The sequence below is a fragment of the Phyllostomus hastatus genome, unplaced genomic scaffold (assembly GCF_019186645.2).
Source record: "Phyllostomus hastatus isolate PE091 unplaced genomic scaffold, TTU_PhHast_1.1 phas_contig_524, whole genome shotgun sequence".
In the NCBI taxonomy this organism is placed as follows: Eukaryota; Metazoa; Chordata; class Mammalia; order Chiroptera; family Phyllostomidae; genus Phyllostomus; species Phyllostomus hastatus.
In genome coordinates, this window is record NW_025333900.1 from 6,425,061 (window position 1) to 6,452,307 (window position 27,247).

At 40.7% G+C, this 27,247-nt stretch overlaps 1 protein-coding gene across 8 annotated transcripts in view; it reads right to left on the minus strand.

The window, feature by feature from the left end:
• Positions 1 to 4,463: 4,463 nt before the first annotated feature.
• Positions 4,464 to 27,247, minus strand: part of KIF13A (kinesin family member 13A) — a 201,556-nt gene continuing 178,772 nt past the window's right edge. For 4 of the 8 annotated variants that reach the window (XM_045847009.1, XM_045847008.1, XM_045847005.1 and 1 more), the window contains 13 exons: positions 25,855 to 25,981; positions 23,909 to 23,964; positions 22,317 to 22,441; positions 21,874 to 22,050; positions 21,067 to 21,159; positions 20,764 to 20,916; positions 19,714 to 19,791; positions 17,826 to 17,873; positions 16,660 to 16,771; positions 15,384 to 15,535; positions 14,768 to 14,872; positions 9,994 to 10,785; positions 4,464 to 6,031 (listed from right to left, as the gene is read on the minus strand). In XM_045847009.1, coding sequence (XP_045702965.1) covers positions 6,005 to 6,031; positions 9,994 to 10,785; positions 14,768 to 14,872; positions 15,384 to 15,535; positions 16,660 to 16,771; positions 17,826 to 17,873; positions 19,714 to 19,791; positions 20,764 to 20,916; positions 21,067 to 21,159; positions 21,874 to 22,050; positions 22,317 to 22,441; positions 23,909 to 23,964; positions 25,855 to 25,981 — 2,045 coding nt within the window. In that variant the 3' untranslated portion in view covers positions 4,464 to 6,004. Of the gene's footprint in view, positions 6,032 to 9,993; positions 10,786 to 14,370; positions 14,413 to 14,767; positions 14,873 to 15,383; positions 15,536 to 16,659; positions 16,772 to 17,825; positions 17,874 to 19,713; positions 19,792 to 20,763; positions 20,917 to 21,066; positions 21,160 to 21,873; positions 22,051 to 22,316; positions 22,442 to 23,908; positions 23,965 to 25,854; positions 25,982 to 27,247 lie in introns of all 8 variants that reach the window. The other 4 variants (XM_045847011.1, XM_045847010.1, XM_045847007.1 and 1 more) reach the window with 2 other exon arrangements.

Consider the following 27,247-nt stretch of genomic DNA (forward strand, 5'->3'; position numbering starts at 1 on the left):
CAGCTATCCTCAACCAGGGATCAGCAGGAGGCAGCAGAGGACAAGAGACTGCAGGCGCCTTCCAGACCCACCCCGGGAGGCCAGGGGGCAGAGGGACAGACAGCAGGGAAAGGAGCTCCCATGAGGAGTCTGAGTCAACTGAATACTTAACTGAAAGAGTCGAATTTTAAGCAGGAAGAAACTATCCAGGAATCCTTTTCTATGTTATCTGCACCATTTTTGTTTAGCCTATTTTTAATTTTTTAACATGCTTTCCTTTTAAACTAGTCTTTTAAAAATCCCTTTAACTTTCCTTTTCGAGTTGTTCCATTTAAAGTTTCATTTTACAAGTTTCAAGAGCCCTGAACCCAAGGGTTTCAAGAAGCTTCTTGTTTCCAAACAATTGGATGTATATCACATTTTAATAAAATAATCCTACCTTTGTCAATCTCTTTAGCAAAACAAAACAACAAAAAATCCCACATTCATAAATTTAGTGGCAGTTTTATTTCTAAAGCTAATCATTAATATTGCTTGCCTTAAGATGTTTGATTTCATGATTCAATTCTTATTTTGAGCAAAGTCAAAAAATACTCATATGTCTGTGCCTCTAATGAAGCAAATCTGAAAAGAATCATGTGAACCTGTAACTATAAAAATAAGAATAATTAAGTTTCTGATCATTTGCCTCCACCAGGAGTATTAGTGCAGTTTATCATCTATAACTCACACATTCAGATCATCCTAGAATTTTTCCCTTTTTATTATTGTCTCCTTTTTCTTCCACGGAACTGTGGCTTTCTTTTTGACCCTACTGTTTATAAACAGGCTGGATTCCTATATTCACCCAGAGGTTCCGGTTGGCTTTGCTTTGACCCAGGGCCTTAGCTCTGTGACTCTTAACTGCTTAAGGTGGTTTTAAAATGTCCACAAACTCTTAGACTTTCCTCTTTTCAAGAGGAAGAGCTAATTCCTTTTCCTTCAGTGGAGGCTGGACTTGTGACTCATTTCTAAAGACTAGAACGTGGTGGTGGAGGTGACCAAGAGTGACCTCTGAGACCAGGTCATACGCGGCATTTTGGCTTCTAGTTGTTCTCTTTGGAACCCTCACTCTGGGGAAGATGACCAGCATGCCGTGCGGACACTCAGCAGTGTGGAGAGGTGCACGTGGCGAGGAAGCTGCAGCATCAGGAGGGGAAGTACCCACAAGTGGCTCCTTGCAGGTCCAGTTAAGCCTTTGGATAACTGCCACTCCAGCTCACCTCTTAACTGCAGCCTCAAGAGCGACTGGAGCTTGAACTACCCACTCCTGAATCTAGACCCAGAAATTCTGAGATGATAAATGTTTATTGCTGTTTTAAGCTGCCAAGTTTGAGGGTAATTCATTTTGCAGCAACAGGTTAATAACTAGCTTTCCCACTACATACAAAAGATCTACAAAATAATGTGGGCCCTGGCTGCTGTGGCTCAGTGGATTGAGCACTGGCCTGAGAACCAAGGGGTCACTGATTCAATTCCTAGTCAGGGCACATGCCTGGGTTGCGGGCCAGGTCCGCAGTGGGGGGCGCACAAGAGGCAACGACACATTGATGTTTCTCTCCCTCTCTTTCTCTGTCCCTTCCCCTCTAAAAATAAATTTTTAAAAAAATCTTAAAAAGATAATGTGGGTAAACTGGCATTTTATATCAAGATAGCCTTGGGTACAAGTGGTAGTGAGGTTAAGATCTTACATCCTTATCTTGGTGAACTGCTCTTTTAGGAAGCTGCTGCAGCTAAGCATTTTAACTGGTGTTTGTAAGTAGCTTGGCTTACTTGTGGTTGACCACACACTAGGTAAAGATTATGCTGATTCAACAAGACGGAGTAATCAATTACATGAAGGTGTGACTTTTGGCTCAGATGTACTTTTATGAAATTAAAAAAAAATTGACTTTAGAAAGAAAAAAGAAGGGGGGAGAGAGAGGTTGGGTGGGTCGGTGGATGGGGGAGAGATAGATACAATGAGAGAGAAGCATCGATTTGTTGTTCCAGCCATTTACACATTCATTGGTTGGTTCTTGTAGTGCATCCTGACCAGGGATCGAACCCACAACCTTAGCATACTGGGATGAAGCTCCAACCAACTGTGCTACCTGGCCAGGGCTTTTCTGAAATTTTTAGTCAAAGAAAAATATATCTACTCTGCTTGATATTTCTCCAAACTCAGGCTAGACTGTGAAAAAATAGTAACAAAGAAAACTAACATCTTTAAATGGTTTGGTTCAGGCAGATTTTTAGGAGATGAAGAGCCAAAGTAAAAGTTTAAAGTTGTTACAAACATCAATGTTTTTCCATTAAAAAATCTAAATAGTTACATGTTTTAGGTATTGTGAAAGGGTCAACTTGGTTTGTACTATAAAACCAAACTGGGCTTCTTTTTCCCTCTTCAAGTTAATCTCTTCTTCCATCAGAGTCTCCAATTTCAAAACTTGCCTTTTCTTTACAAGACATTCATTGTTCTAATAATCAGCCTGTCACTGTCTTCATGAATAGGGTCCCATAAGGATTTCAGAGTTCCTTTCTCAGGGACAATCTGGCACTGAGAAAACCTACAGTGAGCTCCAAGATGGTGGTTTCTGCCAATTGGGCTCAGATCACAGTATCTGAGGCACCCCAAGCTGCAGTCTTCTAAGAACTCGATGCAAAAATAGAGGCACCCAGTGAGCACCAGGGAGGTGAAAAATCACTTGTTTCTCCGAGAATACACTGAGGTGAGTGTATGTTCTGGATCATCTGAGAAATAGTGACTAAGTTTTATTTCAACTTAAATTAACCCGCAGCACTGAAATCGACAATTATCTTTCCCCATACCTTGAGGGATTAGAAACAAATGACAAGCTGGTTAAATTTAGACTTTGGGACTTTGTTTTCACTACTGTCAGCTCCAGTTCTTAACGAGTTAAAGAGCAGAGCTGGTGTCCCAGCTTCTCATGGAGTTGTCTCCATTCCAGGCCCCCACCAACTGGATATTATAGGAGCCCCCAGATGTCTGAGGGGACGCTGCTGGACATTGGAACAGACTGCCTTTCTTCTGGGTTAGGGAAAAGTCTGAAATGAACTGCTATATATTACAGATCGACTTTTTGTTGTTGATTTTTAACTTAGGAGATAGGCTTCACATCACAGAGAATTGTGCTAGTGTTACTGTAATAAGTTCAAAGCCAAATACAAAAAGCTTTCTATGTGATTACATTACCAGTAGCATCCTTTTTTGTTTTTAGTTCTTGGTCCAGGAAAGAAGACAGCAAGAACTTACTCAATTACATCTTCTTTTAAGACTTTTTAATTATTTGAACAAAAAGCTTTACCTTTTAAAATAAAGCTTAATCATGTAAATAGTTTTCCTTTTCCCAAGGTAGTTTTAAAGCTTGAATACTGTAATTTTCAAAGTAAGTATTGGCTAGTGTAGCATTTAATAGAAGATAGCATCTTGCCCTTACCTAACCCTAATGGTATTCTTATAGTTATTCTTCCCTAGAGTAATAAGCCTATATTTTTGCTATGATAAAATGTGTCTAAATAAGTATAAACAAATGTGGTAACACTGGTAATAATGTGCTTTGGAAATTAACTGTTGAATATGTGCCTACACTTAACTGTCCAATAAACTATGTCCTAAAACCACTCCGCTCTCTTGCAGTCGTAACGACAAAGGGCAAGGTCAAAGCCCGACCACCACTTACCTCATACTAGTGAAGGGAATGAAAAGTAGTTCATTCTGCCTTGAACTGTATTTGTATTTGTCATAATTTATTTAAATATTACAAAGCTACTGTCCACCCAACCCCTATTTTGTAAAATTCCAAAACGTTTTGGGCTTTTTCCCCCTCTCTACTTTTTCCTGGCAGTCCATATAAGACACTCTTCTGTCTAGAATATTTAGATCTAATTCTTGATTACTTCAGAAAGGCTATTGTAAACAACTGAGACTTTTCTAAAAAGATTCTGTCATAGCATTTTCTAGATAAATCTTTCCTACTACACTATCTCTGGTTACTACTTCATGGATGGCAGAGCACTGCTACTTGCTTTAAAAGTTTAAGCACTGTGACCATGAATGGCACACTCTGTCCTATCTACTGCAGATGCCTCCCAGCAACGCTGGTCAACCTGGGACGTCCAACGCTCACCACAGCCCTGCGTGTCCCTCCATGACATGTCACCAGACAGAACACGGAGAGGAGAAGCTGCTGGAAGTGCAGTGGAATCCCCCTCCCAGGCACTAACCTCTCTGCCTCAGATTTCCATTCACCAAACATGCAGTGACAACAGGGCCTAGGGCATCTGTCGCTGTGAGGATTAAAGGGAACAGCGCCTGGAACACAGTAAACCCTCAGTGAATGCTGGCTGTTATTATGATTGTTAAAGCTGCAGGGACACTAGACACACAAGTGCGGAACATTGGATTGGATAATGGCAGTGTTATTAAGGACAAACAACTACTGTTTTAAAATCTGGATTAGACCATCTGTATTCTAAAAGACACACACAATCTGTACCAATTAAATACAATAAAGTTGAAAGGGAATATAAATTACAGTTTTCCTTTTTTAAAACAGACAATAGTAAAACACTACAGTGAGCTCACTATACACAAAAATCATGAACAGCAGCTTTTCATTAAAGTCTCGAATATCTTATTCATTTACTGATGCTAAGAACTTACAGAGAAAAGGGACAGCAGGCTGGACACCTCCTCTCACGCACACACACATTTACTGCTGTGTCTCCAGACCAACTGTGCAGGCATCTACAGAACAGGTACATGAAGCACCTCGGTAAAGTTTCTGCACACATAATCCCTCCAATGTTGCCACTAGCAGGAGAACTTTACAAATGAAGACATGGGCAGCAGGGTCATCTGTATTCAGTCACCTCCTGCAAACACGGTGCAGTGGGAACCTGTGAACTTTATAGCTCATTCCATCTCTTCAGCATTGTCCAGAATTAAGTACAATAGCAACAGTAAAAACCACACCACAATGAAACCTACCAATCCGAAACAAAACCACACAAAGACAAAAACCAACACCCTCCCCCCCACCCCAATCCAACTCTTGGTATGTCCTTGTGTTTTTACAGTAATACTGCTTTCCCCATTCTGCCTGCCTTGCTGGGCTGAACCAAGAGCCCCAGTCACGGTTACAATGCAATGTCAAGTCAGCAGGCGATAGGCCAGGTGGAAGACCAAGGAAACCTGCTGTGAGAGTTTTCAGTGTGCTTATGAAACAGGACAGAAGGGCAGCGCGTGGCCTGGTGGCCAAGGGCAGTGCGGCACCAAACTTGTAGCCAAACATGTATGTACACAGAAAACAAGGGTGGACAGCAAAATTGACCAGTCATATGTAAGTTCTTTGGTTATAAAGAACAGCATTCTGTAATCTTTTTTGCAAAGAGGGATCCACAACCTCATTTAGGCAATTACATGTTTCATCTGCTCATGTATACATGATTGCCCAAGTTGCTTTGTAACCAAGTCCAGTACCTTATGATTTTTTACAAACCACTTTTCTCTGCATTTTAGTGTGCAGTCTTGTCTGTCTCGACACAGACATACTATAGATACACATTTCATATACATAATATATATTATTTATAAAAAAAACACATTAGAGTATTGACTCCAGAATCTACAGTAAGAACTGATTAAAACTGTACAAGAATAAGTTTGTTTGAATCTGTGGTTTCCACACAGTGGGATGTATAGTAAGTGCAAAAAAACAAATACTGCCACTTAAGTAATCCACAATTTTCAGTTCTCTGGCTTTCTGGAAGAAGCAGAAGCTGTCGGTTCACCCAGGTGACAGAGCACCGCTGCTTCTTCTCGCACAGGAGCAGAAGGTGGCGGCCCAGGGAGTGCATGGCTTCTCCACGCCAGTCTGAGGGTCTGCTGGGCCACTGCATGTTATGAAGATGAGGCTGGTGCTTTGGAAAGGAGACCCGAGACGGAGACGCGGGGGCCTGCAGAGGAAGTGCTTGCATCCTTTCACCGAGCAGTTGAGGTCCTGCTTCCCTGGAATTCAGAGGCTATAGTGAGTTCAAGCCCCGATCCTCCCCTCCCCTCCCCATCCACAGGGACCATCCTCAGCCAAACTGTGCCCATCCCACACAAGGGGCTCTTCCTTAGGGACCCACAAGATTCAGTTTAGGATGGAATCCAGCTCTAAAATTTACAGTATACAAGGGAGAAAACTAGCCCCAAGGTGACGCTTCTAGGAAAAGTAATGTACAGCAAGACCTAGAGTTAAAGCAAAAAACTGTTATTTCTGGGCCCACACAGTAAGTCATATTAGAGTAAGAACAAAAGTCAAACTTTAGTACGTAAAAAGTTCTCAAACTCTTACAGTGTTAAAACAACTTATTAAAACTAAAATAACAAAATACTAAAGCAATAAAAAGAAAAAATATTACCATAATCCCACATTGTCCTAATATATAACAGATATTTTTGTAAATTCCACCTTTAAACCACAACCTTTGGCAGGGACACACAGTTCAGAAGTCTTTCACAAGCAAACCCCAGGCATTCTTCCTGCCCTCCTCCCTCTTCTCTGGGCTGAGTGTCTCACAGTGCAGCCCTCGGGCACCCTGCCTCTCAGGGCATCTGCGGAGGGCTCTGTGGGAACCTCAACCCAGGAGCCATCCCCACGGAAGTAAAACCTTAGGTGTGGAAAGCAGTGACTCCTGGGAATCTGAGCTTTTAAGAGGCACATTCTTCCAACAGCCCCAAGGAATCCGTTGCACATTTAGGTTGAGAAGCACAGTTCGAGGGTGAAGAATTTCCCTGGAATTCTTGTCCAAGTCCTTCTCGGACTTCCTGGAAGAGGGGCTGAAAGCTCATGTAGGCCAGGAATGAAGATTCTGCTGAAGAGTCAGCATAGAGGACGTTGATGACTTTTTAAAAATAATTTTTTTATTGTTATTCTATTACAGTTGCCCCAGTTTCTCCCCTTTTGCCCTCCTCTGCCCACCCCATGCTGCCCCCACAGTCAGTTCCACACTGCTGTCCCCATCCGTGGGACTTTTAAGCAAATGAGTTTGGTTTGCAAGAACAGTCATGAGTAACTTTATTATTATTCTTAAATTGGGCATGAAGTCTTTTTTTATTGAAGAGATTACTGTATAGGTTTTGTAGTTCATGAGTATGCTATAAAAATGACTACACACTGATATTTTAAGGGACAGTATGGAAAACTTGGGTGGGAAAAATCCACCAATCTGAAATGGCAACTTCCTCTGTGAGACACAGAGGTTGAGTGACACCAGGATTGTCTTATCCTTCACCAAGCTGCTTTCTAGTTTGGTCAGCTCTTCATTCTGCTAAGCACTGGTACCACCATACCCCTTACACCGCTGTGCTTGGTGTGTGGGTTCAAAACCGTGACTCTTAATGGGTAGAAATGGTGGCATGAGCAGAGTATGCAGAGGCAGATAATTTATTTATATAATTTGCCATTTTCCTTAGGAATATTAGCAAAAATCCATATTGTTCCAATATAAGAATTAACATAATAAACCAACCTGGGCAACTTCCAAAGCCCAATATTCGGTTGCTCAAGGAATTCACCTTTACTTCTCCAAAGCACCTTTTAACCTAATGATTGTATTTTGTCAGTTCTACGATGCACGTTATTTCCCCCACATTTTAACATCTCTGAAATTGGATTGTGTCTTATAATTGCTAATATGATGTAGTTTAATTGGAAGTATTTTTCCTTAATACATAAAATAATGGTGTATCTAATAGGCCAAGAAATCACTAATTTGATGAAATATGGCAGATACTACCAGATACCTTGCCATAGCCAGTCATTAAACATCTCAGGGAATGAATAGGAAAATGACTGATCCTTATTCAAGTGAATATTTAATTCAACAAAACCCACATACACTGAAAAGGCCACTGCTCCTGTATACCTCGTAGTTCTACTCTGCAACTATGCAAGCAGGCTTGCTGCCCTATGAACTGACAGCTGGGCAACACGTGAGCTTGCTCCCCAGGTGAGCACGTCTTTCCTGCTGGCAACATCTTTTTTTTTTAAGTATATTTTATTGATTGTGCTATTACAGTTGTCCCCATTTTTCCCCTTATACTCCCCTCTGCCCAGTATCCTCCTTCCCCCCAGCAGTCCCTCCCTTAGTTCATGTCTATGGGTCATATGTACAAGTTCTTCGGCTTCTTCATTTCCTATACTGTTCTTAACCTCCCCCATCTATTTTGTACCTACCATTTATGATTCTTAATCCCTGTACCTTTTCCCCCATACTCCCCACTCTCCCCTCCCAGCTGATAACCCTCCAAATGATCTCCCTATTTATGATTCTGCTCCTATTCTGGTTGTCTGCTTAGTTTCTTGTTTTTTTAGATTCAGTTGTTGATAGTAGTGAGTTTGTTGTCATTTTAATGTTCATAGTTTTGATCTCCTTTTTCTTAAATAAGTCCCTTTAACATATCATATAATAAGGGGTTTGTGATGATGAACTCCTTTAACTTGACCTTGTCTGGAAAACACTTTATTTGCCCTTCCATTCTAAATGACAGCTTTGCTGGATAGTCATCTTGGATGTAGGTCCTTGCTGTTCATGACTTCAAATACTTCTTTCCAGCCCCTTCTTGCCTGTAAGGTCTCTTTTGAGAAATCAGCTGATAGTCTTATGGGAACTCCATTGTAGGTAACTGTCTCCTTTTTTCTTGCTGCTTTTAAGATTCTCTCTGTATCTTTAACCTTTGGCATTTTAATTCTGATGTGTCTTGGTGTGGTCCTCTTTGGGTCCAACTTGTTTGGGACTCTCTGTGCTTCCTGGACTTGCACGTCTATTTCTGTTGCCAAATTAGGGAAGTTTTCTTTCATTATTTTTTCAAGTAAGTTTTCAATTTCTTGCTCTCCCTCTTCTTCTTCTGGAACACCTATGATCCACATGTTGGCACTTTCGGAGATGTCCCAGAGTCATCTTATTCTCCTCATTTTTTTTTTGAATTCTTGTTTCTTTATTCTGTTTTGGTTGATTGTTTATTTCTTCCTTATGTTCCAAATTGTTGATTCGAACCCAAGCTTCCTTCCCTTCACTGTTGGTTTCCTATATATTTTTCTTTATTTCACTTAATGTAGCCTTCATTTCTTCTCTTATGCTTTTGCTGTACTCAGTGAGTTCTCTGAATATCCTTATCACCAGTGTTTTTAACTATGCACCTGATAGGATGGCTGTCTCCATTTTGCTTAGTTCTTTTTCTGGGGTTTTGTTCTGTTGTTTCATTTGGGCCATGTTTCCTTGATCCCTCAATTTGGCAGCCTCCCTGTGTTTGTTTCTGTGTATTAGGAGAGGATGTGGTGTGGCAGCTACAAGGGGGAGGTGCTGGTGAGGTAGCCAGCAGAACAGGCGGTGGTCCAACATTCACGTGTGGTAGATAAAATCAGGAGGGATACCTTGGGAGTGAGCAATCCCAGACCCAAGCCAGACAGCAAAGCTCAGGGTTCCAGTGCTGGGAAGATAAAGCCTCGTAACTTCTGGCTATAAAATCCATGGGGGTTGGGTGGCAGAAGAAACTGCTGGTCTCTCAGGAGAGGCCATTTAAAGGGCCTGCACAGTCCTGGAATGAATGCAAACACACCTGCTCTGGGAACCACCACTCGGGCAGCAGCTAGAGCAGCACCAGTCACACATGGGAAGGGGGTAAAGTGACTAGAAACGGGGCAAGTGCCGAGCAAGCCTAAGCATCACTGTCCTCTCTCTGACCCCTCCCCAACATACAGAGCCACAAAGTGGTGAAGCAGGCTGCCCCACCCTGGGGATTACCTAAGGCTCCACCCCATACAACTTAACAGATGCACTAAGACAGGGAGTCAAAGTAGCTCTACCTGTTGGCAACCTCTTAATGAACATCTCCTAAGTCACTGAGGTGAAGAGCGGCTGGGGGTTGGTGTACAATTAGGTATGCTCACTGATAGCACAAGGAATGCCTCTGGAATTTATTACCTGGTCATTCTCTGCCAAGGAATGCAGCTGGCCAGGATCCTGTGGCTCATCTGAGACACTCTTATTGTCCATTTTATTTGGTAGGTTCTTCCTATTTGGAATCTCTCCAGCAGAAGAATCTGTCAAGCCATCAAAATCTTTCCCATCTGACACACCCATAAACTCTGTGAAAGAATGGTCCTCAAGGATGTTTGTGGTGTACTCTATGGTCACCTCCTTGGAGCAGAATTCTCTGGCAGCTTGGCCATTTTTTCTGGAGCAGTTGTCTTGTTCTGAACATGAGCCAGTCCTACAGAATATTTTGGAGTTTTTCTCAGGAATGCTTTGGGATGATGGGCTCCCTTTGGCTAAGGCACTGTTTTCTTTGAGTGGCACCGTAATTATCTTATCCTTTACCAAGCCTCTTTCTAGCTCTGTCAGCTCTTTGTTTGAGGACGATCTGAAATCATGCACGAGTGAGAGTCCAGAATGCTCATTGGAGTCTGCATCTTTTGTCTGAATGGCTAGCTGATCTGTGCTGTCACTAGAGGGGACTACCATGTCAGACAGAGTGGCATTGGAGGCACTGTGGGAAAAGTAGCCACTGGTAATACTGCTGGTGGTAGGGCTACGGGACACTTCTTTCTCTAAGACCCTTGAGTTCGTCAAATCTACTTTTGAAGAAAACCACTCTCTGTTCTCCAAGCTGGCATTGTAAACACTGAAGTCAGCAAACTCCACTGGTACATAAGGCTGTGAACCTATCAGCTTCCTGTTCAGAGCTTCCAGATCATTTTCCTCCTCCTCAGAGTCCTACAGAAAAGAGGCAGAAGTCAGTCATTAGCTCCTTATAGAACTGTATTGTTAAGGCAAGTTTTAAGTACTTCATTATTAAAGGCATTCACACTTAGTGTTTTTTCTTTCTTTCTGCATTTGGTTAAATCTTATTACCTATTATGGACACAGCTACATTATTCTCAGACGTTGGGGAACACAAAGCCATTCCCTCCTAATATGAAGATTCCCTTCTTCTGTGCTCATTCAATACTAATTGGAAACTTTTCCTCCCCTGGTTTAATAAAAAGGATGAACTATAGTGCAGTGGACTTGAATTAGTTTACGTGTGATTGGTTTTCGGTTACGATGTTGTGTCTTCTCTAACTAAATGAGTAAAGAGGCAGCCAGAGAAGAGCTGCTGCTTCACTTGTTCTTACAATCCTCACCTTGGGGTTGCAGTGCAGATAGGTGAGTTGTGAAATGTTTCTGAGCTACTTTATGGAGAGAGGGTGGTAAAATAAGGCCGCAACAGCAAGATGGCTAAGAACACAACCTCAACACCCATTCTCAGTATTATACTTCATATTGGGAGGCTGTGAAATACTAACAATCAATCTGAGAATTACAGGGGTTTGGAGAAGCATGGATAGAGGATTTGGCTGGAAAGTGAGGAATACTTAAATGGAAATCTACTTAGTCTAATAGCTTTTGAATTCTGTTTATAAAGATTGGTAAATATGCAAAAGTTGGGTGTTACCAACTCCCCAACCTCTCTCCCTAATGAATGATTCTTTATATTTTGTGGAAAACAATGTAAAACATATAGGTATTTTACATCCAAATAAAAATAAATATTACTATCTAGTCATTTCAAATTAACCTCATAAACATTTGATGACCTTGCAAATATTCTGTTTCTCTTTTAAAATGTAACTTTCATTCAACAAATATTCATCTAGCATCCACTACATGGGCTGCAGCAGTGGGACAACCAACTCCAGAATAAAGAAAACTGAGTGCAGATGAAATATTTTCTAACATGTAAAAGGAGACCGAAGGTTTATCAAGTTGTCTTAAAAAAGAAAAGAGAGGACTTAATTGTCTTAAACTGTGTGTTAAGGGAATTTGGTTACATAGACAATTTGTTCCAGAAATATTATTTATTGTTGCATCTAAAGTAGACTAAACCATGCACCTTCCTACTATGTCTTAAGGACAAAAAAGAATGAAAACGCTACCTAAAACTGGATCGTGGAGTTGCATTCTCAAGCTTCCTTATAGCTACAGTCTTCATGATTTGATTTTTATAATTTAGTTTATGCAGCTGATAATTACCTACAGACAAAACACCTTGATTTTAAGAAGGAATCAAAACCCACATAAAGCAGTGACTCTGTAAGAAGTTTCACTTGATTTAAGTCATTTTCACTCCCATTACGAATGGGACTGTATTTGCATCAGAGAGATGGTCTGTTTGCAGAGACTATCAGCCAAGGCCCCCAGTACTTCTGTCCATGGTGCTAAGCCCCCATTAGAAACAGCAGAGGGTGACTGAAAGACTGCACCATCTATGGGGTCACTGGGGTCAGCCCAATTCTGCTGAGGGATGGAACCTTTGTTCTTACACTCTCATTAAATGTGAGACCTTGGGCAAGTCCCTCAACAGGTCTTTTGTTTCTTCTTGTATAAAATGAGAGAAATAAAATGCTATGTATGCAAAACCTAAGAGAGGGAGAAATACTTCCTGCTCTTCTCTCTGTTTCATGACTTAAATAAGACTCCAAAGGTGTATCATTGCATTTATCTTATGTACTTCACATCTTGAATGACTAAGATCTGACAAAATACTGCTTTAAAGGACTGAGCATAGCTATATTTATTATGTTTTATGTGAAATTACAGGTTACTCTGGTAACTAGATGGGCTAAAAATAAAAGGAACAATGTTTCAATATTGTGTCTCCAAAATGATTTCAAACTCCCTTGCTCACACTGAACCACTGATTCACTTTCTGGTTTTTCAACCAGAAAAACCAGAAAGTGAATTAGGGACAAAGGAATAATGCAGTTTATATCCATTCATAAGGAAAGAAGTAAAATTAAAGCTTTTTAAAGAGAAATGAGAACCTCAGGTCAAGCAAGTAATGCCCTTAAAATCTACCAAAACATCCTAGAGAAACTGCTATCTGAAATAAAGCAAACAGTTCAACAGCTTCAGGGATGAAGAGAGCTCTGTGAACCAGATTTCTAAGGAGAGTAGAAGCTGATCTCTCAAGTAGGCCCCCAGCAAGAAAGACGGCACCATCGAGCCCTGCTTCCCAGGCTCCATGGGGTGTTCCATCACAAAGGGTCTGACTGCTGCTTGAGAATTCCCAGGTCCAGAGAGTCTGGTTCTGTCCTGTCTCTGCCAGGGAGGGGTGCTGAGATAGTTTCATTGTAAAATAGTGGAAGTATAGAAAAATAACTACTAGGCAAATTCTGAGAAGAGTGAAACTACCTTCTAAGTAGCCGAGAAGGGTCACCCAGCCTTCTTTTAATGGTGCTCTACCAAAATGTAGTGTTAAAGTGGGCTTAAATTTAGTGCCTGTGCACCATGGTGGTAAGGGCCATGCCAACAAACAGATCTAATCAGCCATAGAGCCAGAGAATCTGAGGGTAACACAGTAGCCACCTGGCCCTTCTACCCCATGCTGCAGCCCTTATTAATTAAGCAGGTCAGCTCAGTGACTGAGCAGCTCATTAAGATTCAGAGGAGCAGCTGTTGTGTACTCTCTTCTCCAGCAGGAATTAGGATGGGGATTTAGGGTTAGAGGGGCAGGGAGAACACAGAGGCATAGGCACCAGGGAGGGACAGAAAGGTGAGGGGGAAATGGTGACTTTTTTTTCTTCCCTCAGTGCACAAGAGGGATGAGAAGCTCATTTCCTAAATCTGCTAGCACTTCATGCATGTAGCAGAGTGGCCAGCTGCATATCCTGAACTAGTTAGTTTCACACACTGTGCATTGGCAGCATATTCTAGAGCCGTTAAAGGACCTTACACTAAAGAGCTTCAGGAATGGGTCCGAGGTGGTACAGCTGGGAAAGGAAACTTCCCACACCCTGGCCACAGAGCAGGCGGCACACAAGCATCAGCAGCGAGCAACCCTCTCTTGCTCCTGGCTGCTTTGCTATTTCAACATCTAAGAAAGGCCACATGAGAGTGAAAGACCAGGCACAAAACTGCAGAATTCTTTCCAGGTCTGAGAATACAGAGGGTTTGTTTTGTTTTGTTTGTTTTTTAAATTGAGGTATCATTTATAACCCACAGTGCCTGGTATGCATTGTTTTAAAAAAGATTTTTCAAATTTTTCATTTGAAAACCAAATGCTAGGGAATGTTGTATTACAGGTAGAGTTTCAACCTACCTGCGATAAAATGCAGATGGGCCACCCTGGAAGGGAGACTGACACCGAGGGCTGTGGATTATGTTTGGCGAGCAAATGTAAAAAGGCTATCTGGGATGTAGGGATGACGATGATGGGCTGCAGTGTGGCTGCAAGCTACAGAACAACCTTGGCAATCACATCAAACAATATGAAAGAAGCTTGCAAACATACCCACAGCTAAATGCATGATTACTTACTGCAAGTAAGTGCAATTCTTCTAGGTAGATTAACTTCAGAATCTGGCCAATACATACAGGCACATCAGAAAGAGTCAATACTAGCTAAAGTAACCCCTTTGTTCTACTTTTTATAAAGTCTAGAATCATGAAAAGTGCCTTTCCCCCTTTTTCTAAGCAAATTTATACTAAGCAGAAAAAATAAAATAAAATAGAACGAACACTTAGAGAATAAAAACAGAGGTCATGGCTACCTTCATGCAAAATTTCATTACCAGTGGTCATATTTTTTTTTCTTTTTCTTTTTTTTTTTTTTTTTAGAAAAACCGAAGACCCAATACACATATCTGGATCATTGTTGTGAAAGGGCCTTAAACCCACCACCGGGCAATATGACAGAAATGGTTCCAGAACTTACAATCTTCTTCTCACGTTTGCTATTGTGTTCTACTGGCATGCTGCTGCCATTGCTTCCTGAGGGCACAATGCAGCCAGGGTTATGTGCCTGAGGTGGAGGCATGCTCTGCAAAGGTTAAGACACACAGATGCATCACACACAGAAGACGATGACAGCCGAAATACACATTAAGTATGTGCAAGTTAGAAAAGCAACACAAACATTTTCATTACATGTGAGTCGTGCAGCAAACAATTTTGCAGGCTACAGTTAAAGTACTACTGAAATCTGACAAGACTACACAGATTCTGTGGCAAAGAGCATAACTGGTTTTATCAAATTAAAAAAATGAAAGACTAATATTTTCAAAATGCCTAGAGAACATCTCTTTCTTGCTTGAAAGATAAAACAGACTTTGTAAATCCACAGAAACAAAGAAAACAGCAATTGCAACTAACAAAAAATTCTACCATGACCCTGTGTGCTTGAGAAAGAGGTGTTCAGAATAGGACCCATGGAGTGACCCATGCATACATGTCCACATCCAGCATGCAACTTGTTAATGCAAACTGTTACTTCTCCACAGGCAACATGACTCCTTCCTATGTTACATGGTACAGACAAATCAAGCATTTACCTCCTGGCTTAGGAGAGGTCTTGCTTCAAGAGCTATCTTTTTCTTATGCTCCTCTTTTACAGGCATTAGGGGCTTGAAAAACTTCGGTGGCTGAGGAGAGAATGCTTTAAAAGGGCTGACTGATAAGGCATGAGGATTCTCCGATGTACAGCCTGGGGAAGACAAAAAGGCATCGGTTTACAGGCACAGAGCACTTGAACCAACACACAGAAAGAAAGGTACAACCTAGCCACAGGGACATCTGGTGTGACAAAGAAATTAATATGCTAATATGTGGCTAAGCATTAAAACAGAGGTAGACAAGAATGGAGATACATCTATAAAGTCACAAAGAGTCATCAAAAACATGAGAAACCAAATTTTTTACCTTCTTTTCAGGATCCAGATTAAGTGCCACTTACCAGACCAATTTCAACTTGTGCTGATTTTGTTGCCCTGAATTCTCAGAACCCTTATTACATGCACATGCAATTTGATACTTTATCAATTAATATCTAACTTTCTATGTATTTCATTTCCACAGTTCAATTTTAAGATGTATTAGTGGTACCTTTTAGCACCTTTCATTGCATATAGCAAGTAGAGACTCAATAAATGATGAGTGAATACTACATAAATCCTTGCAATCCCATTTTCTCCTCAAGACCACCTGTTCCATATGAGTAAGGAAGGGCAATCTTCTTTCTTGCTTCTACTCATTTCTTTGGGCCTCTTCTCCTCCTCCTATATTCCACGCCCACCCCCACCATTCACTGGTACAATGGAACTTAAGTAAACTGAAGTGTAAAATAATAGAACTGATTTACTTATCCACAAAATGTGTCCCCTTCATGGCATTTTTAGGTAATAACGTCACGAATCAAATTTATTTCTGGTGTCATTTTAAAATTTAGGAATCAAAGAGACATGCTCTAAAAAATCCTTTGAGTACAAAAACATGACAGAAGTAGATATTTTTTTGGTGAAGAATGAAGTCTTACCATAATGTAGTAAGATTTGTGACTTCCAACTCAGGAAATGATGCATGAAAAGTGATTTGAAAATTCTGAAGTGTTACACAAAAGGCTTATTATTATTATTTGAATGACACATTGGATACACAGCAAAAAGAAATCAAATAAGTGAACACGATATGTTCCAATCAAGAAGATAGTTTAGGACTACCCAGCAAACTAGAATTTCAGCCTGCTATCTTATTATTTGCCCTCTATAAAAGGACTTTACTCAGTGCCTTCCTGAGCAATTATAAAGAAATAACACAGAACAACAATCTCACCGCTACTTTCTTTACTCCTTCGAGGTGAATCTCTGGGCAGAGTCCCATAACACGCGACATCCTGGTAACTGGAGCTGTAGTCGGACATGTCTAGCCGGCTCTCCGGCCAACCCTACGAGGGAAAAGGACGGTTCAGCTGTGACTCAGTCCCTCTAAAATGAGAGAGGAAGCCCAGACTTGAGTTGTTCCTGTACTTTAATGGGATGGCAGTATGTACTCTCCTATTTTTGTTATGACAGATTTTAAACATGTAGAAAAGTCCTAAATATGACAAATACTGTCATACCCAAGGTATACCTAGAATGAATAAATGTTAATACTTTATTGTATTGTTCAAGATTTAATAAAATCATTATGAACAGAGTGGCCTACAGGTTCCATTCATCTTCCTCCCTCCCCAGAAGCAGCCACGTTTATAAATTTGGTGTGTATCTAAGGAGGCTGGTTAATTTAAAGCCCAAACTGAAACACTTTTCAGAAGGAAACTGTTCCACTAGTAATTTTTTCTGGGTAGCAGGTATAAGCTGGGACTGCCCCAGGTAAACTAGGTGATATGGTTACTCTATGTATACCTGAGATTTAAAAGTGTCAAATTGGCATAAGATATTGATATCCTCAAGGGAGACAACTCCTCTCATATAAGCTCATTTACTTACTTCAAATTCTCAGGAGTTCATTGCCTCTAAGGACTAACTTTTAAGCTTCTTGAGGACATAATCTGTATTTATACTCTGAAGCAGCCACAGTCCCTAGCTTAGTAACTTAACATGCAATATACATGGTTATGAAATGTTTGCTGAATAAGATGATGTTGCAAATGCCCTTGATTTTAAATCCCTAACTTTACTCACTTGAAATAATTGTGATTTTGCAAGGGTGGATGCAATGCTTTCTAAAATCATTTAGAGTTAGACCTATAAACACTGCTGTTCAACTGTGTGTGCTATCATCCTAGTATAAAAAGCAGTATCGTGCTAAGTAACAGTGTAACATTCAGAGTGGACAGCAATTTCATATCAAGTATTTGAACTTGGAAGGGGACATGTAGAGACAATGCTCTGCATAAGATTAAGATAGAAAGTCCAGAAAGAGTGAACCACTAAGATATCCTAACTTTCCAGACTTAAGAGACTGCTAATAACCTAGCCATGCCCAAAGGCACACACCTTATCATCTTCATCAAAGCCAGAGAGGTCTGGTCGACTGGAGGAGACCTGTAAGAGATAAACAGTTTTACCAATGTGGTTTATATATTTTACATAGATTTTATGTATAGGTAAAGAAATATGACGCCATATGTAGGTGAAGCCTGGATGATCATCTCTCCTCTTCTTTCTCTCTTCCTTCCCCAGGAGCAATGACTACCCTAAATTCAGGGCTTATTATTCCCATACGGGTTTTATATAATTATGTGTGTGTGTATGTACACACACACACACAATATATAGCATTATTTTGCATATTTTTATAATTCATATAAATGGTATCTTACTACACAGTCTTCCTCAATAGTCTAATAATTTGTTGTGTTCTAGATGGACATCCAGGTTGCTTCTAGTTTGTTTTTATTATGAACTTTGATGAAATAAATGTTGTTGCTGCTGCCCCTGAGTACCACTCTGTCTGCCTGCTAGCAGTATTGACATGTGCATTATTCCAGAATCCTTTGGTTCTAAAGGCACCCCATGTATCCATGAGAATCTCCAAGCATACATTAAGGCATGGACTCCCTGGCTGTAGACAAGGTACATGCATCTTCAGTTCTGCTCTTCCGTTAAAATTTTAGGATCATATTATCAAACCCTAAAAGAAATTATGTTGGGAATTTATAGATCAGTTTCAGGAGATGTGCCAATTTTTTGATATTGTGTATTCCCAAAAACGAACACAGTCTCCGCATGAGGTGAGGTCTTCTTTGTAGTGATAACTGGATTCAGATTTCCTATTTCTTTTTGATTCTGTGCTTTGCAGGAAATTTCCATTTTGTTTAACCTTTTACATTTAATGACATAATATTCATGGTTTGCTCTTATGATGTTTAAGTCTCTGTTCTCTTTCTTGTGATAAGGCCCTTTGTATTTCCACCATTTGTATCTTCTTTCATATTTTCTTTCCTGCCCTAATCCATATCACTGTAAGCAATCTATTTGACCAGTCTTTAAAAACCCATTTTTCAGTTTCTTTTTGATACAACTCTGTCTGATCTTTATTATTTCCTTCTTTATTGAACTTATAATTCTACTTCAATATTTATCATTTTATTTTAAAAAATATTCTGATTTTTCTAACTTTAAAAAAATCCAATGTATTTCTATATGAATCTCTTAAAAATAAGTAATTCCTCCTCCCCTTTTAAAAACCACAACCATATACCATTATTACATTTTAAAAAGTTAAGCGATTCCTAAATGGTCTATCAGTGTTCAAATGTCTCATAACCATTTTCACAATTAATTTGGAAGCCAAATCCAAACAGTTCATACATTACAACTGGATATATCTTGTCTCCTTTAATTTATGAGTTTTCCCTTTTCTCTAGGTCACTCTTTCTGTAAAGTTCCTGCAGTTGGGATTTTGCTGACTGAATCCCTGTGGTGTCATTTAACATTTTCCTCTAACCCTTGTAAATATTAGTAGTTAGATCTACAGCCTTGATCAGATTTTGCTACAATTTGTATGTGTGTGTGTGTGGGAGGGGGTAAAATACTTCATAGGTGGTTTCTCTTTCCTTTGTAAGACAGATATTTCCCTTATTATTAGTTACTGTTCTTTTAAATATGAGAGCTACAAATCTCCTCATAGCAGCTCTCACTCTTTCGTTTTCTCTGCTGTCCAGTATTTGTGAGATCCCACTAAAGGCCCAGTCGTGTTCCGCAGCTGGGCTCTCTGATGTGCTTCCCTAGGGCCGAGGAGCAGGTGTGGCACTTCAGCACGCCCACACCAGTGCCAAATGTTCTATTCGTACCTATAAACCCTGACTTCAGGTTCCTGCCTGTGCCACTCCCCAGCCCCTGAGACGCCCGGTGAGCCCCAGCCCCGCCGGGGTGTGCTCACGTTGTGCACATTCGGTGTGCTGAGGCTCCTCCGCAGGTGCCGGGCTTTGGTGGAAAGTGCTTCTTTGACTGTAACCGCCTGGAAATTTGAAGACAACATTAATGTTCCTCCTTCGATAGCAGAAATAATATGTTTCTTGTGGACAACTTAGAAAATACAGAAATAAAGATCATTTCAATCCTACATGTCACCTACTCCCCCATATTTACAAAATTGGAAACTTTTTGTAACTACTCATCTTTTTTTACTTAATCCATCAAAAAGACATTTTTTTCCATGAATAAAACCATGAAAACTGCTGAATAGACATTTATACATTGTAGATATTTTTAAAGGTGGGCAGAGGAAACACAGAAAAATACCTCTAGCTATATATCTCACTTTAAAAACGACAATGAACTTTTATGCTGTTAGTGTTTTACTTATGCAGCAATCTAGATGGCACTTCACTGAAGGAAGGTTTTTCTGACAGATGCCAATCTCAGTCCTCTGGTTGCTCAAGACACACTTTCCATAACTTCAACTCCTGCTTCTAAGAAATGACACCTTCCATCTCAGAGTCCCCCATCCAGTGGTTTTCACCTGAATGTCATGCTGTTGCCATGACGTTAACCTGGATCAGAAAATCAGGGAACCAGTACTAGTATGTGGTTAAGCATGTGGACTTCAGAGACAAGCTCTCTCGGTTTACATCTGAGTTTGTACCACTTCCCAGATGTGTACCCTTGGGCAGGTCAGCTAACATGTTACCTTCCATTTTCTCATTTAAAAATGGGGATTATAATAGTATTTACCTCAAGGATTATGTTGAAGATTAAATAAACTAATGTATCTAAATGACTTAAGTGCCATGCTTAAGTAAAAGGTATTCAATAAAATGTAGTCATTATTTGAACTTTTGTTTTGTCAAAGTAACTGCTTTGTGTAATGAGATCTCTACTCAAATTTCCCTTCTCAGATAGATTGAGCCAGAAAGAGTTTGGTAAATAAATTCATCTCTGTCCATTTGGGGTGAAGTCTGGTGACGAATCCTCTGGTCCAGTCACTTGCCTGCCGGAGCCGTTCAAGGCTCAGAATGTTCTCCACCTGCAGCACGCCACGCGTGTACTTCTCGATGTACGTCTCTCCATCCGACGTGCCTTCGTTTTCGCTCCTTGCTGCCATTAGAGCCAGCGTTTCCCGGTCCTCAATCTCCTCCGTTGCCTAAGGTGACAGGAAGACAAATATTATACTTTTACATGAACTGTATCTTTTATCAAAACTGTGGTGAGAAAATGATTTAAAAGTTTTGAGAATTAACATTCTCTATTACTTATATTGTGATCTTTTTAAAAAAAGTAATAAATATTTTACCTTTGGTATATTGGATACTATTTCATAGGTTACACCGCAGGAATAAAATATATTTTTCAATGACATTCTTCTCTTCAAACTCTGGGTGAAACTCTGGTAGAAAAAGAAAATTGAATTAAGCGATGTGAAAGTATAAGTTATTAGTATTTTACAAACTGTAAGAGTATTACTAATCACTGGTTTTGACACACACACACAATACTCAAAATAGAAAAAAAATGGAACAGAAAAAATCTGTGTCCACCCCTAAGGGACAATGATGTCCAGCTGTTATTTGGGCAGACTACAGAATCTGTGGCCTATGTAGGGTGCGTGTGCGTGTGCACGGGGGATGCTTCTCTCTCCCATTTGCTGCCTTTCTTTTGATCATATCAGGGTTTCATTGGTCTGTCCTTGCACAGTCAGAAGAAAACTAGAGGATCAGTTTTGCGACAGTACCTCTGAGATGAGGTCTGGGGAAGACATTTGGACAGGGATTTGTTGGAGCCTGCATTTTTGTCCTGGTTTTGTCACTAATCCTCTTGGATCTGGCACTTAACCCTTTTGAAAGTGAAATCTCATAGCTCCTCTGCCTCCTAGGATCATGGGTCTCAAATTGGTAAAGGTGGAAAAGTCCTTGCAAGTGACATTAATTCTGCTACCCTCAGACCCCATTATTCTAGATGAATGAGAATCAGGCTGTAACTTGGCCAGTATGGTAACAATCTGCACACCCACTGTGTTAACACCACAAAACACTAAACTTTGTGACAGAAGGAAAAACTCCAAGCTTATATATGCAACTGCAGAACCAGGTCCAGTTACTACCTGTTTGTTGTAAATATTGGCTGCAATCCGTTTTCGTAACACTAACTCCATAGCAGCCGGGTGGCTGAGCTGGACTGTGGTCTTCACTATCAGGTAAATCCTTTCATTCTGGGGAGTGACCCTGTTCAAGTGAACGGAATCATGCACCGAGGAGTCCCAAGAGGCGGTGGCTGAAACCTAAAAATGGCAGAAGGATGGGGAGCAGGAAACAAGAGGCAAGTCAGGTACTGCAGTTTTATATCACCCACTAGAGAAAGAAAATACGTGCAGCTCAACTGAATAGTATTTCTCCTCACTTTTTTGAGTGACAACCCACAAGTTCTATTTTTTAAAGTTCCTAGTCCTCTTCCCTAAAGCAGACTGTAGTAATTTAATTGGAAGACAGGCCCACCAGCATATGCACTAATACAAAGTCCTCAAAGAGAAGCGTAGGGGCCAATTACCTCCTCATCACTGTGCTTTATGATGGGCAGGTAGAAGAACTGGCTGCCGTGCTCCTTGGGCAGGATGGAGTTCACGCCCGATGCGTGCGGGCCCACAAGCTGCTCATTGGCACTGAGGTCATCCGCTAACCAAGCCAGGGCACAGAAACAAAAGTGGGGGGAAAAAAGTCAGTTTTTAATTAAAGACCAAAGAGATGAAGTTTTCATGTGACACATTTAAACTTTTTTCTTTCATTCCTTATGCTGCAGTTGATATAGAGACTTCAATACTCACAACAGCTTGTATCCTTTACAGAAACAAGTATGGGGCCAAAAAGGTACCTTTGTGAGTCTCCTACAAAATGGACTGAATATATTCTGTATGTAGTTCTAGGAGCAAATAGTTTTTATTACATACAGCTTAAAATTTTGCTGCTTTTTTTTCTCTCTTTTTTTTTTAATTTATGGATTTTCGAGAGAAAGAGGAAAGGGGAAGTGGGGGGAGGGGGACCGAGAGAGAGAAGCACTGGTCTGCTGCTGCACCCAGCCATGTCTCGATGTGCCCTGACCAGGGACTGAAACGGCAGTCTTGGCGTAGCAGGACGATGCTCTCATCGAGCCCACGACCAAAATTTTGTTGCTTTCTGATATCATTTCCTTCTGTAACCTAGTGTTAGGTTTGTTGTCCTACTTACATAACTTATGCTAAATTAGAGATTTGAGAAGTTCAACTATCAATTTAGAATCAAAGTTCTGAGCACTTGGGAGAAATCTGATCATCTTCTTCCACTGCGATTCCAAAAGTGGGATTTACCCTTCACAAATCTCTGTAAGTGGTCATCCAGTTTTTGGTTGTGCACCTCTAATAATGGGGAACACCCCACTTCTGGAGGCACAGTCTACCTTTATGTTTTTTAAACATTCTTCATATGAAGAGGCAAACACAGTCTTCCCATGTTTTTCACCCATCCATTATCAGTCTTCTCTCCAGAAGAGAGGTTTTGAGGCTGTGTTTTGAGGATCGCAAGGGCCCAGTAGAAGGACCTGCCAGAGCCTGCCTATCCCCAAACTCAGCAACTCTGCTTTTGTATTCTACACATGGAGTTCCATTTAAGATTGCATTTTGAAAATGTATTTTACTGCTAAAACATATTGGAAACCATTGTTCTAGGTTCACCCAGGTTTGATGTACTGCTATAGTAAAGCACAACCCTTAATGCAGGGTGAATGTGTGATCACATTCTGACATCAGCTCTCTTGTGGTGGAGAGCAAAGGACACAATGCAGATGCCTGGGCCCTTGCAAAGCCTAAAGATTCAGAATCTGAGGTAATTTCTATGTCTGTTAATGTTTCAGAGCAATTACTGCTTTAATGTTCCTATATGAAATTCTCAATCTTCCAAGTGCTCTCTTTTTAAGATTAAATATCCACATCTCTCTTCTAGTGATCTACCTGTCATGGCCATATATATGTGGTTGAACTAAAAATGCCACTTAGGTGCAGCATATGAGTAATTGGAATAGTGATGTAAGGATCACCATCATGTGGATCTGAACAGATTACAGACTTTAATTCAATCCGATAGCCCCTAGAATGTTAGAGGCGTACTTACCATTCAAATCAAGAAAGAGAACTGGTATGTGGGTTTCCATTCCAGGTGGTGGGACCCTAAATTTAATAACAAAATTTAATCATAACCAAATATGTGTTTTACATCTTGGAAGACAATCAGGCAGTGCAGGGCCACAGACACAGAAGAGAACTACTGTGGAGATACAGGTTCTATTAGTGAAGTAAGTTCACATTTACTGATGTTCCTATTAACACAAATCACAGGAATTATGTGACTTACACGAAGAACTACCGGTTATATGAATTACATGTAATTAATTAAGGGAAAGATTATTTGAAGCATTTCTAAACATAATTCTAGTGATGGGAAAAAGGAGATGGGGATGTTGTTAGAGTGGGAACAGGGGACTGGATCAAAAATGAGCAGAAGTAAACGAAAGAGACAGTATTCGAAAAAGCTCAAAGAAAGCGGGAAGGAAAGATGTATAAAAGGAGGCAGGGTTGCATACTGGATAGACCCGAGCAGTGTTTTATCAAAAGCTTGCCCATCTGCATCGGAGTCAGCTTGGGGGCCTTTTAAATTGAGATTCCTGGCCCCATCCTTTTTCTTCCTAATCAGAATAACTAGTAAGGGGACCCAGGACTCTACATTTATGAATGCTGACGGTGCTCTGAAGTCTGGAAATATCTCAGATGGAAGTGCCTGGGGTAAAACAGTTTAAACAGGGCCTCAAAGGGAAGAACACGACTGGGACGGAGCTGACTATTTCTTTCTGAGTGGCTGGCTGAGACACTGCCTGTGACTACAGGGCTCCAGCACAAGAGGACGATCAGCAGGGAGAAACATCAGGTTACAAATTATGTGCCTGCAAATTCAGATATTTTACTTACATAATACCATGAAATCAATTACACTTCCATTCATCATTTTAGACACAGCATCACTAATGTTTCTATGCCTATGTGAAAGAGATTATCTGGGCATGTACATTTTGTGTTCAAAAGAAATCTGCTTTCTCTTAAATGCCTATAACATATTCTTACAATAAGAATGAGAATAAGCAGCAGTAGAAGTTACCATTTAATGAATGGGCACTATGAACATGGTATTTTTTAAAATTGTTGATCTTTACAAGAGTACCAACAAGGTAGCTCCATTCACGATTAGAAATAAAGCCTTAGAGAAGTTAAGTAGACAACAGTAAGAGCTACAGACAGAGACTATATCCAGCTCCACTTCAGCCCAGAGTCCAGCGTATTACACGCACTCTTTCTCATGAACATCAGGACTGACACATCAACTAACTGATCACAGCTCAGATATACAGGGATGGGCAAAAGTAGGGGGTTTTTTTGTAATCAATATATTAAGGGGACATTCATACATTTCAGGAATTGCTTAAATTCTGATATCCAGACTTAAGCTTGTGAAATGACTTTTAAACACACAATTAAAGCTATTCATAATTTGCTATACTACCAACAGTAAACTATAGTTACTTTGGAGCATAATAAGTTAAATGGTTTAAAGTAAGCCTGTAACATACCTAAAAAATACAATAATTAATAAATGATACAAGAATAAACTCTATCGCATACTCACAACTGTAAACCTACTTTTGCCCCACCCTGTATTTTCTTCCCTCTTCAACTACACCCTGGAAATACCCTTCATTTGAGCCAAAAAAAAGAGAATTTCTGGTGATCAGGAAACCACATCCAAGCTGCATCACACAGAGGAACTGAGGAGTATGGTATCTGATTCCCCGCCAGGTACGAATGCTCTCTGGCTGCCCCTGATAGGGAGCCAGCTGCGGTGGGGAGGAAATACGGTAAGGCAGCACTTAGAGATGGGTGCCTCTTCCCTGAGCAGCTCCTGTTCCTTAGCATTTCCTGTGATAATCCTGGGAAGTCACTTGCAAGACTCTTGCCACAGGCCATCTGAGCCATCCTGTTAGGCCCGCACAGAAGGAAGGGAGGACGTACCAGTCAGCTGGTGCCCCGGGGATCCCACTGCCGGGAGCCGGCACCAGCACAGCGTTCCTTTCCTCAGTCAGCCCCACCCACTGCTCCACAAGCCGGGCTTCCCGCTCCACGTCGTCCTCAGTTCTCTCTGTGGGACAAAATGAGGGCAGGAGTACCAAGAAGGGAGGAAGTACAATCTCTACATTTCAGATAAATTATTACTTGGTGTTATCCACACATGGCTTAAACATCTGCTACGTTACAAGGCATCGGGTGCTTCAAAGCTCAAGCTTGAGCACCCGGATGGTCTTGGAGAGGCTATGACACTAGCTCAATAAACCACAAACCAGGAAGAGAAGAAAACGCACTGGAACGAGGATTAGAAGACTGGGGTTATCTTACTGGTTCTGTAATTTGGGGAAGTTATTTAACAGATGAGTCTAGTTTCCTCACCTGACAAAAAGGCATAATCAAGTCGTATTTACTGTACTTCGTGCACTTGCTGGAACGATCAAATGAAATGACAGATGTGACACTGCTTTATAAAAACCGCACACCATTTTATAAAGACAGAGGATTAAAGAACACCACATAGTGCACTCTGCAAACCTAACATTATTTTTCTTCATGCTCATTACAAAGAGATTGGATTTGGTATATTTTGAAATCCTCTTACCTACAATCCAACTCTGGAGCTACCTGGGCACAGTCAAAGTGAGTTTTCACTAGTAGGCTGAGCACATACACAAACTGACACCAAGGACATCAAGATGTTTTTTTTGAGGGAGAATGTTTGCTAACTTCTTCATGAAATGGGTTAACATCTGTGATGTGTCTTTTGGTGCAGAATCAATAACAATGAGTGGTCATAAAGTCAGGATGAGAGACTAAGGGTTTTAAGAGCATATTTTTGCTCTAAAATCCAAGAGGCAGTTGCCAGCATGAGCAAACTGCAGCCTTGGAGCCTGGTCGCAGTGAATGGAGCTGCGGGCCAGCCTGAGCTGAGTGCACGGCCACCACCCAACAGCAGCGGGGCTGACCTGCCAAATGCTGTGCTTTCGGAACCAGCCCTTTAAGCTGCTGTCAGTTCCATTGTTCTGAGCCAGAAATAACCTCATTATTGAGATACAGTATTGATTATATTTATTTTCATCAAAACAAAATTTTAGTTTCATGTTTAATATGACAGTTAACTCAGAGTTTTTTGGGGGGAGTTTTGGGGTGGGTAAATGCAGACAACTGTACTTGAACAACAATAAAATTAAGAAAACTCAGAGTTTTTTTAACAAATTGACGTCAAATTCAGAGCTTTCTTAAGCCAACACTGTACAATATGATACACAAATATCTATAACTGTTATAACGTTAAAAACTAAGATAAATTATCCAAAAAAGGGAACAAAATAACCCACCA